This window comes from Didymosphaeria variabile (assembly GCF_027946475.1).
Source record: "Didymosphaeria variabile strain IMI 356815 chromosome Unknown scaffold_6, whole genome shotgun sequence".
In the NCBI taxonomy this organism is placed as follows: domain Eukaryota; kingdom Fungi; phylum Ascomycota; class Dothideomycetes; order Pleosporales; family Didymosphaeriaceae; genus Didymosphaeria; species Didymosphaeria variabile.
The window spans coordinates 3,683,803-3,701,820 of NW_026611625.1; the positions used below are offsets into that span (position 1 = coordinate 3,683,803).

The 18,018-nt window shown below is 52.6% G+C and overlaps 4 protein-coding genes across 4 annotated transcripts; 1 reads left to right on the forward strand and 3 right to left on the reverse strand.

The window, feature by feature from the left end:
* Nucleotides 1–67: 67 nt before the first annotated feature.
* On the reverse strand, nucleotides 68–1,138 carry N0V89_009114 (uncharacterized protein; the record flags this gene model as incomplete). Its single annotated transcript, XM_056217867.1, has 1 exon — nucleotides 68–1,138. The coding sequence occupies one exon, from the start codon at nucleotides 1,136–1,138 to the stop codon at nucleotides 68–70; it is 1,071 nt and encodes a 356-aa protein (XP_056069423.1).
* A 6,874-nt stretch (nucleotides 1,139–8,012) lies between these two features.
* Nucleotides 8,013–8,254, forward strand: N0V89_009115 (uncharacterized protein; the record flags this gene model as incomplete). Its single annotated transcript, XM_056217868.1, has 2 exons — nucleotides 8,013–8,016; nucleotides 8,046–8,254. The coding sequence occupies 2 exons, from the start codon at nucleotides 8,013–8,015 to the stop codon at nucleotides 8,252–8,254; spliced, it is 213 nt and encodes a 70-aa protein (XP_056069424.1).
* Nucleotides 8,255–8,461: 207 nt separating this feature from the next.
* Nucleotides 8,462–13,989, reverse strand: N0V89_009116 (uncharacterized protein; the record flags this gene model as incomplete). Its single annotated transcript, XM_056217869.1, has 3 exons — nucleotides 8,462–8,469; nucleotides 8,834–9,002; nucleotides 9,052–13,989. 3 exons carry the CDS (start codon nucleotides 13,987–13,989, stop codon nucleotides 8,462–8,464), a joined length of 5,115 nt encoding a protein of 1,704 aa, XP_056069425.1.
* Nucleotides 13,990–15,603: 1,614 nt separating this feature from the next.
* HAS1_1 (ATP-dependent RNA helicase) lies at nucleotides 15,604–17,623 on the reverse strand (the record flags this gene model as incomplete). Its single annotated transcript, XM_056217870.1, has 4 exons — nucleotides 15,604–15,907; nucleotides 16,020–16,362; nucleotides 16,409–16,895; nucleotides 16,946–17,623. The coding sequence occupies 4 exons, from the start codon at nucleotides 17,621–17,623 to the stop codon at nucleotides 15,604–15,606; spliced, it is 1,812 nt and encodes a 603-aa protein (XP_056069426.1).
* Between the last annotated feature and the right edge of the window lie 395 nt (nucleotides 17,624–18,018).

Genomic DNA, 18,018 nt, shown 5'->3' on the forward strand with positions numbered 1-18,018 from the left:
GATTACAATCCTGCATATAAGGAAACAACTTCATACAATAATGTGAACTCTTCGTTGATTTAGACGCCTAACCATGCTGCCAAAACGCCGTAGTATGTCCCTCGAAACTTACTCCATCGATCTGCCGAATCTCTTCATTCGTCAATCTCCACCCTAGACTTTGACAATTCTGCTGCGCCTGCTCCAGCTTCCTCACACCCACCACCGGTGTGATACCTTTGCAGAGATTATAGTTCAGCGCGACGCTACTAATGCTCTTATTATGCTTCTCCGCAATCCGGCGAAGCACATCAATAACAGGCTCGATATCTTTCATATCATATGACGAGAAGCGATACTCCTTAGGCGGTGGATTTTCGACCGAATACTTGCCAGTCAGGCGACCTTGCGCAAGGGAGCTGTACGATTGGAAGACAATACCGCGCTCTTTGCAGCCTTGCAGGAGTCCTGATATTTCGGGCTGGCGGCGGAGGACGTTGAACTCACACTGGTTGGTGGCGAGCGGAACGTCGTATTTTGCGAGCTCTTGTTGCATCTTGATCATCTCTTCGAGGGAGTAGTTTGCGACGCCGACGCACCGAGTGAGTCCTCGATCTACGCACTCAGCCATGCCTTTTGCGATCATGGAGTACGTCTGCAGGTGGATGGGGCCGTGTACGAGGTAAATATCCACGTAGTCGAGGCCCATGTTCTTTAGACTCCATTCCAGCTTCTTGACCGGTGATGAAATTGGGTGCAAGAGGTCGGATGTCTGGGGGACGACGAAGAACTTGGTTTGCATGACGAAATCTTCTCTCTTTAGCTTGGAGACAAGCTTCCCGCAGATCTCTTCGCTTTTCCCGCTACCGTAAACCTGTGCTGTATCGATGAAGTTGACGCCGTGCGAGAGGCAGTGTTTCCAGCCTTCGTTGACTGCGTCGTACTCTTCGTCTTTCCAGTGGAAGGTCGATGTGTCGCCCCATGACCAGGCACCAATGCTGATTAGTGGAGCTTGGACATCGCCGTGCTTGCCTTTGTATGTAATGCGTCTATCGGCGGAAGGTATCCAGTCCTCAGGCACTACTGTAGCGAGGCCGTCAAAATCTTTCGGCACAGGGTTTGGCTTTTTTTGAACATGGCCACCGGATACAGCGGACATGCCTGAGGCGAGGCCACTTTGGAGGATCTTTTGCATCTTGATGCTTACTTGCCGTATTTGGAATATAATATCGTGGTTTGAGATGGCATCGTGGGGGGCATAGGACAAAGTTATACTTATGTTCAAAGCTAGGTAATTACGATCAACCTGTATGATGCTACCTTAACTCCACTACATGGATGCTTCTTCCTGCTCGGCATGATTTCCCAATTGGGTTCAGAGTGAGAACAGTAAGGTTTGATGTCTTCGGTAAACGGCTCATTGTGAGCGCATAATGACGTCATCCCATGTCGAATGAAACTTTCCAACCATGTAGATGTAGAAGACACCGTAGATATATCAGAAAGAACGAAACGTCTATACCGGATGTTGAGAATGCTAACGGTCAGAGTACACTGTTGTCTCGGCAGGAGGCTCCGCGGGACGGCATCACTAGATCGAAAAGGCCACCGACAAACCTGTACCTCAACGCAACGATCATGTGGCAACCTCGGTATTTGTTTTACGAAGTAAAGTCGTTCCAAACGCTCACGGACATAGGAAGCCTCATGCCAAGAGCTCCCGTTCGCATGCAGTTCACCTTTCACGCCTCGACCGACCCTCTCACCTCAGTCTCAACAATCGGCCCTTTATAAACCCTCCTCCCATGAGCCACCCAAAATACGCCAGCAAACATCACAACCGCAGACCAGAGCACACAACTCCAGTTCATATTCACCTTATTGACCGGCACGGTCGCTGGCCAGAAGCTGAAGAACATGACCAAGGCGCTCCAAGCAATCGCAACCCCGTTAATCCACGGACCCAGCCTACCCAATCGCCAAGGTCCGAATTCCAGCTTCTCTGGATGCTTCAAGCGTGTGTACAGCATCAGACTGAATGGAAGGAGATAACTGCCGAAGAACCCAGCCACACTTAGCGAAACTATGGCGTTGAAGACAGTCGCACTCCCTATGTTGATGAGCGACAGGAGACAGCTCACAGTGCATGTAATCAAGATGCTGGCAAGCGGGATCTTAAGCGTAGGGTGGACGTGGCTGACGAAACGAGCATTAGGCACTGCGTTATCTCGAGCGAAAGCCCAGAGCTGGCGCGAGGTGGAGGCCACGGTGCCCATAGTGCATAACAAGAACATAGTGACCAGGAGAGCGGATAGTGCTGTGCCGCCAGCGGTGGAGGACGTGCCTTGCGTCAAGATCTCGATGAAGGGATAGCCGGTAGGTGTGTTGAGCGCGGCGTCGATGTCGCCTATGCAGTATAGTATTGCAATGAGCATTGCCAAGCCGGTGAGACCGTTGATGGCGATGGAGCCTGGTTGAATGAGCGTCGCAACTTCAAAACGCCGGGAAGAACTCTCAGACCTAGTAAAGCATTCGGTAGATTAGTCGACGCGTGCTTTATCTCTTCGCACATATGGATTGCGCCATCGGCACCAGTGAAGGCGAATACAGGAGTGATCAATCCGACGAAAAAGGATTGACCCTTGCTTTCGTAACCACCTTCGTTTACGAAAAGAGCCCATACGTCGTGATTCGAGCTTTTCTGTGGCGCCAAAACTGTCAATGTGATCAGGACGACAAAGAAAAGAACGATATGCAGCACCAGGATGGCCTGTTCCGCCCTTGGCAGTAGCTTAGCAAGCCAAGTGTTAACGATAAAACAGACCATGATGACGGCAAAAACGAGTAGCGTGCCCTGCCATCTGGTGGGTGTGTAGCTGGACTTTGAGTTTATGACGAGGCCTTGCAGTGCCGTTGCTGTCAGATAGCTTGCTGAGGCTGTCAAAGCTTGCCATGCAATAACAGATTGCCTGCAGGGCTGTTAGCCAAGACAAATAATAGCTATAAGGATCTTACAGACCATCCTGTTACGTAGCTCAATACGTCTTTGAGTCCGTCTGGTGCAAGCTTGTGCGTCCAATGGTACTGGCCGCCAGCTGTTGGCCACATCGATACCAGCTCACCCATTGTCGCTACTACAGTCGCATACCCAATCCAGCAGAAGACGAAACCGTAGAGCAAGCCAGCCGGTCCACCATCCCTGAGCCCGAAGATGAAAACGCTACAAGATTTGTCAATACTGAGTAGAACATAGAATAGAAAACATACGAGCATAGCCCTTCCCAAGTGATCATGAGAGAGCATGAGAAACCGAGGATGCTGAGGAATGCGAAATTGCGCTGCCAGGCTGTCAGAACCTGGCGGCCGGTGCGGAACTGGAAACGTATACTCTGAGGACACTCTTCTTCCCCACTTTGGCCAATTCCCGCTCATCCACGTCGTCAATGGATCCCATCTCCTCAGATGTATTTTCAGTATCTTCTTTTCGCTTCTCTGCGTATTTGTCTGCCATCGCGGAAACGGCAAGTCAAATGTAGAGCCTTCGCTTGGTTATTCAACGGATGTTATTGGACACTATCCAATCGAAGGGCAAAGAGCTATGACAGCGGAACTAACCTATGGGTCGATGAAAATGTGTGGAATTACTTCGAGGCCATGAAAGGACGACTTCAAAGACGTCGATGTGAACAGGAGCAATCGCGAGGACGAGCGTTCGATCTTGTGCTGCAAGACGGTAAGCACCATATTTGATCTGCATGGCCAATACCTGCATGCAGCCTTGGACTATGCTCTTGGTAAGGCTGTTACATGAGCTAGACCATCTGTACCTCTGCGACGCTGCAGACATAGGCACATGGGGCGTTATCTTTTGCCCCGATGTAGCACTCAGCATGGAAGCAGATAGGCTTGTGCAGCCTATCGCACCAATCGGGCAGAACTCCACCTGCAGCTCAATTTAGCCTGGGTGTCCTGCATGCAGATATCCCTCGCTTGGGCCTATGGCAAGGACACCCTCACCTCAAACTCTACGCCCGAGTAGGCATGATAAACGGTGTATTAGCTTTGATACGGGCTTGTGCGTCAAGAAGAAAGTCAAGTTGATGAGCATGGTTTCCGTACTGTCTTGAAATAAAACGAGGAAACCGACAAAAGCAGATAAAGACCGAAAAGACACCAGTTGAGACAATCGAAACATAAGGACCAAGAGCGAACGTGAAAGGAATATGAAAATCTAGAAAACCATGTAGCAGACCAGTCTAAAGTGTAGGCTAGAGTAAAGAAACGAGGACCGAGCAAGGAAACGGTGTCGGAAAGGACTGAAAGCGATGAAAGGTAAGGAACCAGGATACTGCATGACTTGCTGCGTTCACTTACCAAGCTCTCCAGAGATCGATTCAATTGAAGTTCACATCGAGTAGCAGATGGAAGTTTCATCATCGAATAAAGGCCATCGCGATCGCTATCAAAATTAGCTCATTTTCTTATATCATTTTACGCAATCCAGAACTTACCAGCACTTGCAGCGTTGATCTGACCCGCGCCAACCGAGTAACCTGTCGAAGCCGACGAGCCACCTGTACCCCCAGGCGTCACGGACATTACAACGCCTGCAACCGATGGAGCAATGCCAATGTAGACGGATTTACTTTCGTTCAGCATAGTGTTCAATATTCGATCAATTTGAGCTGCTGCTAGGGAAGGTGTGCTGATGGTGATTGCGGCGGCGAAGATTAATCCTGTTGTGAGCTCCGAGGCGCTGGTAGAGTTAGCCAGTTGGGTCTGGGAAGAGCCAGTGTTCGGTAACACTACCTTCTTGACTCAGCAGAGCTGAGTTCCTGAATGAAGACTATAGGTCGTCCGGGGAAGTACTGCCGTCCCGCTTCAAAGCAAGCTGGAAGATCCCCCGCATCAGGAGTCACGACAAAGACACCGATTTCGGTGCTGGACGGTGTTGCGCGGTAGCGCGTGATGTCCACGTGAGTCAAGCGGTTGCGCTGGATTGAGCCGACAAAGAGAGTCCCTGGATAAGATGAGACAATAAACCAGTCTGTGGGCGGGGTTATTACTCTGACCGCGGCCCAAGACTTGACGGGCCCCTATATTGGCCAGCTTCCAGAAAACATAATCTCCAACGGTGGAAGACATCGCGAAGAATTAAACTAGGACCCCTGGACAAGCAGTGAAACAGTATGGGTAAGACAGTTCCGGAAGGAATGTTGGTGCACAACCTGGATAGACGATGATGGAATCATGGTGAGTCTTCATTTTGTTTTGTATGAACAAGCGATTCAACCTGCAATGGAAGCCTTCGCACAATCTGGAATTGCCAGATGGTGTAGGGTGTTGGGGCCTCATCCCGATTTCCAAGACGTAAAGCCTAACATAGCATAGTGGGGCGAGTCAGCGATTGCGGATTAACCTATTAGCCCACTCAGTTCTCTTGAGCACCTACGACTCGGAGTGTCCGTCCTACGCTCCTGTTGTACAAGTTCGCAATGCTGAACTCAATGAAGCTGACAACGCTATTTACGACTTCATAATCAAGCATGTGATGTTCAGCAATTCAGATTGTGGGGGGACATAAAATGGTCTGAGGTTCGCGGATATTGCAAACCACATCTCTGATAGGCAACGCGAGGTCCACAGCTCGAGCCACTTCTGGGGATCCCTACGCTCTGCTTACCGTAGGTTTTCAGCAAGGCATACCACATTAAGTCCAAAAATAATCAGAGATCGCGCGACGTAAGGTGGAAATGAAAGAATAGAGCGGAGGCTCCAAAGCTGAACGTTGGGTTAAAGCTTGATCCGACTTCATATTTGGCGGTGCGTAGCCGATCTACAGTGTGGTGCTGAATAATCTTCGCAGCATGTTCCCTATTCCGTAATCTTTTAATTGAGTAGAGAGTAGGCCCAATTATTTGTTGATATATTTCGGCAGTAAGAAGTGGCTGAGCAAAGCTGAAGATGTAGATGCACGCGCGGGACGAGCCGCAAAACAGTCGAAGATGAACCCTGATTTGAGATTCGCATGCTTGCAGGCAATTTCCTCGTATGCTTAGGATCCGAAATTGAGGCTTGTGCTACTTCATGTTTACAATGCTCTTTCTGGCTCGTGGTAGGTGTCTACTATCTGGCTCATAGCGAGAGCGCAAGTATAGCCGTACAATCAATCTTATTGCCTCCATCAGCATCGCGACATATACCACTCTTTCAGATATGAAACAAATTCATGGTCTGTGATGTATCGTAATGGCAGGATTATGCGAAGTGAAGTGGAGTGAAAAAAGAAGGCTCAGCTAAGCGCCCGACTCTTCTGTCATCCGTGGCTTGGCCGTTGCGTGGCTAGCGATCAGGCGCAGGCTCGTATTATAGTCGTATACCCCTGATGGCCTGAGGCTGAACCGGATCCGGCGAGGACATAATCCGATAGGCGCCAACGTGGCTGTCTGGACTCTTACCGCGGGAATACCAGTATTTGAGATGCATCGATTCGGTGCTTGAGTCGAAAAGAACTCAAATTCCTAGGGAGCTGTTGAAATATAAGGATGGCTAAGGCGAGGAGAATGTCGATCGCACCTGATGCCCACGCTTTCCTCGCGAGCACAAAGCGAGGATGACGTACCTTCTCACCATACGCCTAGCTATGTGTCAAAGTTTGCTGTGTAAGCTAAAAGGTATTCATGATGAGTCCCATCTGGACTTCGAGAAAGCTCGTAACTTGAGCCCCAGACAAGAGCTCAGCACCGCGATTTTCTATCCAACCAGCTGCTGCAGAATACTGTGGGGGCGCGAGAAGCAACTGCAATTGGTTCGCGAGACCTGAGTACCAATAAATAGGTCTGATCGCCTGCAAGAAGGCTGTACAAACACATGTTGTACGTGGGGCGGAGAGAAAAGAGTGCGAGAAGGCGCGTCAGGCGAGATAGACGCAGCAGGTACACGCTAGCCGCTTAGCGTATGATTTTATCATGCTCGACTTCGGAGAGAAATGAAAATAAAGTTAAATCGTAGCTGTTTGAATATTTGATTTGGCCTTAATGAACGGTCTGAATTCACAAGAAAATGTTTTGCGACGTGTGGCTCTGCAAAGGGCAGCCGCCGATCTGGAGGAAAGCGTATGCTTCCTCAAGGCGAAGAAGAGTCCTCGAACACCCCCTTGCCCGATTATTGAATTCATTGCAGCATGAACTAAGTGAATTGAGGTTCCAAGCTTCTCTTCTTGCCGAACTTCTTGCCGAAGGTCAAGAAATGGCATCTGAGAGCGTACCTCAGTTCAAAGCACACTATCGTATGAAGCAAGTTTTATACAATGCTGCCCATTAAACGAAGTTATAGCCTAGTTTCTTGATCATCTCGTCCGAGACAACAGCGCAGAAAATAACATAAAATAGTGCGCATCGCGTTGTCGATATCAAAGATGGATGGCGGAGCAAAAGTGTGCTGCGTTGTAACTCCCCAACCGCCTACCACCACCAGCCAGGATCATACAAACACCCGAGCACGCGATCGCAAACCCACCTAATCTCAATCCAATCTCTTTCCTATTTCTTCAACAGATCCACATGCTTTCCCCATCAAAAATTTAGCACCCTGAGGTCTCTGCTACAACATGAGGTCGTCGTGACGTCAAAACCAAAGACTCCACTCTTTCATCATCATAACACCGTAGCTCTGCCATCTTAGCACGCGAGCATACAAAAAGCTCTGAACCCCGCTACAATATCAATTTTCACACACAAGTTCAAACGTTACGAGTTCCTCCGTCTACTACCATACCACCATCTTCCCTTTTGATACCCCAAACCGAGCAAATCTACCTACCACACAACATGTCCGCCGAATACAAGAACGCCGACCTAAACCAGCTCGCAGCGCAGGCAGAGCGCGACCTCAACTCTGATGCCGCGAAGAAGGGCCATGCAGCCTCGCTCTCAAGTATGCTCCCCTCTTCTTCTTTCATCCTTCCTTCTTTCCTCTCCGATCTCACGTATTCCGCAAAGACTAACTCCCCCCAGCAACCGAATCCGGCGTCGATGAGTCCGTTACGAACAAGTTCCCTGGCGCAGAAGTAACATACGGCTCTGCCGCCTCTGGCGCGGGCAACAACCGCGACATCCCGCTGAGCGAGGGTGGAGACATCAACCCCAAGACCGGCAAGCTGTACAAGGCGGGTGACTTCGCGCACGGCGGCATCGGCGCGCCGGAGGTCAACGATGAGACGTATGCGAAGACGCACGGTGGTGATGACGCTGTGCGCGGGAACGTGCGGAACTAGATTGTGGACTGGAGAGCTGCAGAGGTTGTGAAGGGAAAAGCAATTTGCCATGGTGAAGTGGCTTAATGACTGCATGACAATGTATGATGAGTATAGGTATTCAGACAGCATCTGAATGGTTAGATACCGATATTACGGACTTGGCCTGATTCAAGGTCTTACGCATCGTCTTATGAAAACAAATCAACATCACCCCATGTCACACGCTTACACCACTCACTCACTCAACACCCAATCTTATACAATATGCAATGCACCATTACCCCACACGGTATCTTATCTCATCTGTCTCAAAAGGGAAGAAAAAAAAGTGACGACCCTTCCTCGGGCTGGCTCCAACGCATGTATACAATCCATCCAACCTTCATGTCACTTTCATAACACTCCGCATAGAATTCTACATGTACGCTTCCCGTAGCCCAAAAACGCCGTCATCGTCATGAGAACCCTTCGTCTTTCCGCTAGAAAATCTCGGAATCGAGACTGCTCCTGTAGCTCTCCAAGCTCTCTGTGTCGGCTGTTTGGCATTAGCTTCATGGGCTCACGGTAAAAGGAGCCGAGAGCGGGGAGAAAACGTACAAGCGACAGGCTTCCTCCTGATGACCGTATCGGAATGTTGCAGCTCGGTCTGGCCGTGCTGCGCGCTAGGGCTCCTGCTGCCCATGGGGCGAGGACCTGTGATCTTGCGCTGCGGGCTTGTGACGCCCAGGTTCTGGTGGCTCGGACGGGGCGACGGAGTGGGGGTGTACTAGACGATGTCAGTGGATTGATCGAGGTATACAAGTCTGGGTACTCACCCGATGACCGGTATCCGTCTCGAGCGAGTAGCGCACCTCTTGAATGGGCGCCAACGGCGTCAGCGTCCCCTGGCCGCCATATTCGTTGGGCGAGCTGTACATCTGCCTCGCCTGTCCATGGCCCGCAAGTGGCTGCTGGGGAGGGATCAAAGGACCATCATCCAGAATCTTAGGCGGTCGAGGCGGAGCTTGTTGCTCGGATGCCGAGTGCTGGCTGTAACCGCCTTCAGATGATATTGGCGACAAATTGCCAGCGTTGTAACTAGCACCGCCACCAGACATGCGGTTGCGTGCTAATGAAGGATTGCTTCCCCATTGATCATAGTCTGGAGACTGGATCGGGTCGAAGATCCGGGCTTGCTGATCCAGCTGGTTGGTGTGGCGCCCAGTAGGACCGTGCTTAGGCTGGGGATGCTGCAGGTTCAACGAGTTGCGATGAGCCTGGTACTTGGGATCCTCCATGCCGTACTGCTCGTCATCCTCTGGAATGAGCGGGGAAGGGGACCGAATAGAATCCCGACCATCTCTGGGCAGGGACGCTGTAGATCGGATTCGGTCATCCTCGTCCAGTTCGTACTGCCCGTCGCCATAAGGAATGTTGACTTGAGAGCCAGATCGCGACGCGCTGGAGTACGGACGCCTTTCCCCTGAGCCGCTATTGCGAGGCAAGCTTTCCGAGTCGCGGTTTGTAGAAGCCGTTGTCTTCGACCACCTTGAGATCTTCGGAATGCCGAAGATGGAAGACGAGTTTGACTTGTGCTTACGCTTCGGCGTATTCTCCTGGCTTTGAGATTCTCGGAACGGCTTGGCTGGTTGCGGAGGCGTGTCGTGCGAGAGGCTGTTGTTCCGACGAGCCTCCTGTGTTGGGGTGGTCATACGTTCAGTGTTCTCGTACTGAGGTTCGTCCTCCAGATACTCCTCGTCATCCTCTTCGTGGACGGTACTTATCCGTTGAGTTTGAGGGACATCATATCCGGAGTGCAAGTCTTGTATGCGACGTGAAGACGATGGGTTCGACAGATAGCCAGACTGGTTCGGCGATGAGGCAGTGTTTGCCCGACCTTCAGGCTCATAGCCGGACTCCGGAGCGCCAGCCTCATGGGCCCTCATGTGCTCATAAGATGTCATGCTGTTTGTACGTTGTTGGTCCAACGTCAGTTGGTGCACCTGCTTCAGACTTTCGACCTCTCCCAGGAGCTGGATAAGCATAGCTTCCATATTCTTGATGTCCTTGTCACCCTTGGAGCCCAAACCCTTGAGCGCCCGCTTGAAGACATTCTTCTTCTTGGTTTCGTAATCCAAGTCGTCAGTGGAGGATCGAGGAGCTCGTGGAGAGCCTGCAGGCTGTGGGCGAGGACCGCCAATGATACGCTGCTCAGCCAGATCCACTCGCTTGTCAGTGTTGTTCATAACCATATTATCCTGAACGCGGATGAACTGTTTGAGCTCTTCAAACGTGTTGCGCATCTCAGCTGCACTGCGCACCAAAGTCACAAGGATCTCAGTATCGCGAGCATTGCGTTGTGCATCACGAACAGTCAAATGATCCATCAAAGCCACTACATCCTTGGACTCAATCCGGTCAAGCCCACGGCCGGTCGCTGAATCGTAGAGAGGCGAGGCCATTCCATGAGAATTCCCGCTCAAATGACGGGTGTGCTTAGCATCGGCGGCGCTGAAGGGATCTGCGCCATCCAGAGGCGACTCATCGTATTCGTCGAATCCACCGTCCAATGGCCTCTGATTGCGCATATCAGGAGTGTGGGCTCCAGGCTGATGGGCGGATTGGTAACCTTCGTCTTTCCAAAGCGCTGGACTCCGTGAGGGCGTACGCTCACGCGAGTATGAGGGCTTTGCGTGCAATGTGTCTTGCTGATCGAAGTGCAGTTCATAATTGTCGCTCGCCATGCTATCGCGTTGATCATACACCGCAGGACTCGAGTTCCTTGAATGAGTCGCCGCAGCTGCAGCGAGTCCGGCTGCGGCACCAACTGCTGCAGCCTTGCCATAAGATCGTGACGGTGTCCGTTGCTCGCGCTCCTCCTGCCTGCTGAGGAGTTCTTCTGTGCGATCATCGTAGTGGCCTCCACCGGGACCATTGATGATAGATGGGTTCGTGATGACTTCAGATTCGTCGTCCACCCCATAACCGTATTCAGGCTCCATATGTCCCGATGGTAGTGCGCTGTGATTCATCTGGGGCTCATCCTGCAGTGATACAGAGAGGCTATTATGTGGTGAACTTCCTGCTCCTGACTTTGCAGCGAGCGTCTGCGCTTGGTCGCGGATCGCATTCCACCTTTCACGACTGGGGTGTTCTTGCAGCTCGGAGTCTTCTGTGAAGTGCTGATATTCCGGACCTGGGCTCACGCGTGATAACCGGCTCTTGCCCTTCACTGGACTTGCAGTTGATGACTGAATACTGATGCTAGAGGGTTCAAGCAAAGATGCTACTGCCGACTCTACAGCAAGAGGAGTATGGACATATTCTGGGTTCGAGCCGACCTTGCGAATGTCTTGGCTTAAAGACATTCGTTGCTCATCTCCATCGGGGTATAGCCCTGCTTCGCTGTCTTCAGTGTAGCCGGTCATGCGTCGAGAATCGGCGCCAGGCGAACCATGCAGGCTAGCCTCGTAGTCTCTTCGATACTGCTCGTTCTGCTCATGGTTCTTCTCGAAGAAGTCATCAACGTCGCGTGGAGTATCTGGCTCGCCGAGGACTTCCTTGGGTCGTTCAAGGCTAACGCCTTGAGGGCGTTTCCGCGTTCGCGCAGCTTTTGTGCTTGGTGACGATTCGAAAGACTGGATGGAAAGAGTAGATTGCGGCCGGGCACCCTTTCGCCCTACTGAGGACATGGAGGCACCGCTATGCACCGAGCGCAGCTGTCGCGGAGAGCCAGTCTCGACAATTTCATCTCGATAACTCGCCTCGCTCTGGATGGGACTCAAGCCTCGTGTGGGAGTCGCTTCAGCAATCTCATATTGAGGGCTGTGCGTCGCTGCGCGCTCAATTGCGCGAGCCTTAGCTGCTGCTGCCGCTTCCTGCGCGAGCGTTGAAGTTTCTCTTGTCCGAGAGAAATAGCTTCGGTCACTCTTAGCACTTACTGCACCCTGAGAATGGTTGCTGTGAGCCGTGCCCAGGCCGCGCTGGGTCGAATTGGGGGTACGAGTAGGAGTACGCGGAGATGGTGAAGCGAAACCTCGTGCCACTTCCCTAAGTGGAGTTTCCGCACCGGTGTGCCTAGAAGAGCTCGAGTCTGGACGCTCACGAGTCTCGGTCTCCGCCGACAATATCGAGTCGCGGGTCAGCTCGGAGCCTTGCAGTTCGCTCTGCAGGATTGGAAGCGGTGGTACGGATAGTTCCTGAAACGGTGTCTCGAAAATCTCGTCTTCAATGCTTTCCGAAATGCTCGCTGTCCTACTTCGGCTCTTTGATTGCCGTTTTCTCCTTTCCTTGCGTTCCAATTTCTCTTCCTCGCGTGCGGTGTGGCCTTTCAGGGCTGCAGCAGTCAATCCAGATGCAGCAAGCCCGGCCAGGGCAGCGTCGCGAGTCGAGTGACGGCTGCTATCCCTGCTCTTCTTGTGGCGAATCTTCTCTTCGGTACCCTCAGCATAGCTGCGCTCCGAAACCGAACCTCGGCTTGACCGTCGGTGGCGACTCGAGCCTCCAGAAAGAATCGTACCAGGATCGTTTTCGTCCCGGTTGAGAACAACCTTCGGCTTGCTACCGTGTATGTGCGGCGCGCTTGAAGACTTGGACACTCTCCGACGAGAGCTGTCGCGGGACTTTGTCGATTCTACCGTCTCATAAGTGCTGTCGCGGGACATGGTCTCGAACTTTGCGGCGTTCTTCTGCGTGCGCTGCTCCTCTTTCAGGGCAGTTAGTTCGGGTAGGATAAGACGCTTGATGGCATCCTCAACGGTGGCAAGTAGCTTGGGATTGTTGATTGAAGAAGTTCCAGATACACCCGAGCGCATAGACTGCGTGTCGCCGGAGCGACGGTGGACATTAGAAGACAAGAGGCTGGATTCGGTTCCACTGATGCCACTCATCTCCTCCTCGCGACGTGACCTGCTCGGCTTGCGATGTGACTTGCGACTCGGAGTGACCTCTTCTGTGCTGCCTGTCCTATGTTTCGATTTCGAGGTAACGCTTTCGGTGGGTTTCTGCTGCAACTTCTCCATTACGCGGGCAGTTATCCGTTCTTTACTCAAACTTCTGCTACGTTGTCGTGTAGGTGCCTTCAGCGTATCGGAAACCTCCTTTGACTCTAGGACTTCTTCGCGCTCCAGACTGCGGCTGCGCCGACGGCCCGGAGGCTTGATGTAGGGCTCACCTTCCAGCATGCTGTCCGGTGGCATGGAAGATATGTCTGACGCCATTGGAACGAATCGACCGCCGTTACTGGACAGGTCGCTGGCGTTCTGGAGAACCTCGATTTCGACAGGTGGGAGTGAGGAAACGTTGGACCCCTCTGAGTAGGATGCGTCTGTGTTAGTATGGTGTATAACCTCGTCGCGGGGCTTGCTGCCTAACGATACACGCCTGGTATACAGGGGCTTTCGTGTGTTACGGGTGGTCCTGGTGATCTGGACGTGGTCGTTCGCAGTGGCAGGCTTGTTCTTGCGGGAGGATGGTGTGACTCGCACGCGAACGCTGGGGCGCGAGTTGACCTTGCCTTCCGTCTTGCCGCCCTCGAAGTACTCGATGAGCAGCGAGGTTTGCGACGGGTACTTCTTGTGGAAGCCGCCTTCGCGCTTGGTGGTGTTGATAGTGACGGGGGTGCCGTCCTCGGGGATGGAATAAGAGGTCTTGTCGGTGCGCGACGATACGTTGGTGTCCACGTCGTCGGGGAGACTGGTGTCGTTGTCTACGGAGCTGAGAGTCGAAGGTTCAGTAGGTGCTGGGAGAGGTGGTCGTTGGGTGTCCAAGCCCATGATGAGGCCAGGCGGGTCCTAGAAGATGGAGTCGTAGTCGGGCGACATGGGGAATTGATAGTAGCGAACGATATCTGGGTGAGATAGGTGCGCGGGAATCTATGAGGCGCAAAGTCAGGTCAGCGGTCCGCGTACAGTGCGTTAGCCCAGGATGGACTGTACCGGCCGGACGCACACACAGAGGATAGCGATTGTGATGAGGGCGATTAGTACATGGCCGCCGAAGAGGTGGGGTGTGCCGGAGACTGCTGGGACGTCGGTGTGTCCTTGGGCTCGAGGTGCTGGGTGCGCGCCGACAAGTCCAGCGTCGAGCTGGCGGAGCGAGGTGAGCGGCGGGAAATAGAGGGCGCTGCGATACGGCGAGGCAGCAGCGACGGGCAGCAAACGTACCTGCGCCACGGACAGGCACAATGCTCACTGCGCACAACTAGGGCAGTTCGCACGGAATAGCGGCGACCTCGGTGGTGAGGGAGGGATAGCTGGAGCAGCTGGGCAGAGGTGGGCTGCTGTGGAGAGCAAGCAGGCCGGGTCAAGGTCGAAAAGCAACCCTGTCGGGTCGAACGCTACTGTACGAGTAGCGCCGGCAGCCAATTGTCGACCGTCGACGGAGCACTAGAGTACCAAAGTTGGGAGGCTACAAAAGAAAAGTCATGGAGGATGCGATTCGAGATTCGGAGTGTGAAAAGGCGTCTGCGGCCACGTTCCCACTGCATTCCAGCCACCTTTCTCGCGACGCTGTGCCACGCACACGGCTTTTGCACGGCTTCTCCACCTCGTGGCCTCGACCTCACCATGCACCTCCTGCTGGTCCTCTCCATTCCACAGAGGTACATGGACTAAACGCACCCGAGCCAAGTCTCCGCCAGTCAGCCGCCCGCGTCGCGCCCGCTGCCGCAGCTCGAAAAAGAGAGTGGCTGGTGCCGCTGCATCTCCACGCAAACTACTGTTAACCCGCCCGACCACGCCCAACTCCTCCCACGGTATCCCCATCACGCAACGACAAGCACACTGTCTCTCGCACACCGCTATTGTGCCCGATGCCCGCTCAACGTCATGTCTTTCTCGACTTGCCTGGACTTGTTTTAGCTTGCGACGCCGTGCCCGCCGCTTCATCGCCCCGGAAACCGCACGGTCTTGATCCGCCGCCCTGGTCGTTCCCGCCTTCGCCAAGATGATTGGCCGCCCATTTGGAGACTTGCCAGCGCATCGCCCATTCGACCACCTTTGCTCGTCCCTAGGCGTTCGCAGCAGTCGTGACCCGCATGTATGTATTGTCGAATGACTATGCTTATATTGCGGACTTCCGTGAAAGGCGCTGGGGCCGAGACGCGATGAAGTGGCAGTTGGGGGCAATGGCAATTGTCACATTTAACTGGTTACCCGGTCCGAGGCTAGATTTCTTCACCGGTCTTGTGCGACAGTGACGGGTGGAGTGAACCAGCCACAAGCTTGGTATTGCGTTGCGAGCTGCAGAGTCTACAAACAGGGCATCTCGATCCCCCAAATCTCACACATGCTGGTGTGCTTCGACCAATCAATCGACACGAACACGAATTGTTCTAATTTTCCTTATTGCTCCAGACGCCGTAGATGATGCGAGGTCGTGCTCATAGATTAGAATCGTTTGTTAGGCTTCATTGGCCTCCTGCCCTGCTTCGGCTGGCTGCCATACGATCTTCGTCCTTCGACCTTCTTGTCTCTCGCCAGACTTGCGCCGAGTGTGATATCCACCCTTGGAGGCGTTGAGAATCCAAAGGACTTGGCGACCTTGACCAAATCGAGCTTGTGCACGTCGAAAACAGACCGCAGACTGTGTGACGCGTACGAGTGTAGGTACGCCTTGTAACCTTCCTTTGCCGATTTATTCAGGTAATAGTTTTTTCCAATCAGCGCCTCAAGTTGAGATTGGATGTTCAATCTGGGATATCGTCAGCGATGCTCTTTGACTGTAGGCGCAGGATGTAGTCGAGTGATCCTAACTACATCGCCTGATACATTCATTGGGGGACTGGAGGGCTGAAGTAACTCACATCTTGTTGGCCGGCAGCTCAAATTCTACCAGGGGCACACGCGCTTCCTTGAGCAGCTTGAGGAAGCCTACCTCGCTGGGAAGCAGGAACATCAGGGAACGACCCTTTCCATTGCTTCCACGCGCAGTACGTCCGACGCGGTGGATGTAATCTCTCGGGTCATCCGGCGGGTCAAATTGTATGACCCAATCGACCTCGGGGATGTCAAGTCCACGGGCAGCTACGTCGGTACAGATAAGAGTTCCCGACTGTGCGTTACAGAATTCGAAGAACCGATTGGTTCGAGCTTGTTGCTTGAGCTTACCGTGGAGGTCGAGCACAGGCAAATCGATATAGTTCAATACTAGTGATGTTAGCTACCTTCGTGTATGAAAGGTGCTTCGACGTACATTCTGCATAATACTTGACCGCATTGCAAGATGAGAAGAATACGATGATCTTCTTCTTTTGGTGTTTCTTCAGGAACGAGAAGAGAAGTCGGAACCTTGAGTCGCTGTCACAGATGACGTAGCCCTGTTCTAATCCTGCAACCGTACTATGCTCTTCTCTGTAGTCCACGTTGATGTAGAGAGGTCCTGGTTTCAACGAAATACGCGCGAGGTCTTCGACCTTGGTTGTCTGCGTTGCAGAGAAGAGCATCGTCTGTCTGTCTTTCGGCAGACATTTAATGATACTTCTCATCTCGTCTTCGAAACCAACCTCCAAGATCCTGTCGGCCTCGTCGATAATCAAGCTCTTCAGATTCTTGAAGACGAAGCCTTCGGTGCCTCGCAGATGATCCAGTAATCGACCAGGGGTAGCGATCATCAGGTTTACGCCCTTAACCAACTTCGCGGCCTCTGCGGAACGGTTTGCGCCGCCCATGAATATACCATACTAGAACACAATTAGAGTGGCCCATATCATCCTAAAGGATTCAAGCTTACAGTCTGAGAATGGTGTTCCATGAGTTCTCGCGCGACGCCAAAGATCTGAAGAGCCAATTCTCTTGTTGGTGCAACGACGATCGCGCCTGTACCGTTTCGTGGCTTGAACTTCATCGCCGAAAGCATCTCGATAACAGGGATCAAGAAAGCCAAAGTCTTGCCGGATCCAGTCTTCGCAGCACCGAGCACGTCCTTGCCAGCCAGCAGAGGTGGTATAGCGCGGCGCTGGATCTCTGTCATGCTCTCAAAACCCATTCCTTCGATCGCTTTCATGGATCGGTCGCTCAGTTTGAGGTCGGAAAACTTGACGGGGTCGTCGACGGTGGGCATAGAAGTGCTTGCAACAAGGTCTGCATTCGCGCCGGTAGCAGCCTCAACGTGGTCTGCCTCATCGCCGGACTGATCATCGTCTTCGTCTTCAACTTCAGCGACCTTAGCGTCGGCAGCAATCTTCCTCAGTTCCGCATTGAGCTCCTCCTCGTTCTCCTCTTCGGCGTCGCTAGCCACATCCTCAGCGACCTCGGGCTCGGGCGTGTGCTCCTTCTTCGACTTCTTGCGGGGCTTCTGTTGTTCTGCGACGCCGTTGCTGACGGGCTCTGCGATAGTCGATTCCTCGCGCGTCTTGCTCTTGTGCTTCCTCTTACGCTTCTTCGTCTCAATTTCCTGGGCGGAAGACATGGTGAGAGTATCGGCGTGTTGCGACGTGCGAAAGTGCTGGCTGTTACGGGCCAAAAAAAAGTTTCGAGAAGTCGGCAGGTGTGGAGAAGTTCACCGATCCGCCGTAACCGGATGAAGACTAATGTCTTGGCATCCCACGAGTGGCTACTACTTCGCCCAGCCTACGACTCCGTTAATCGCGAATCTGCAACATGCTCTTTTAATCGTGATGTTCTGTCCAAGAGAGATATTCCTTCTTGAGTCTCCTATGTAATCTGAGTCAAGTTCAAGATATCTAGGCTGATCCAATCGTCCCAAGACACTAAACCAGGCCGCATACACGATATCGTAATCATTCAAACAGTATTTCGATCAAGCCCGGATACGCCATTGTCTATCAGGTTTACAGCAGGGAA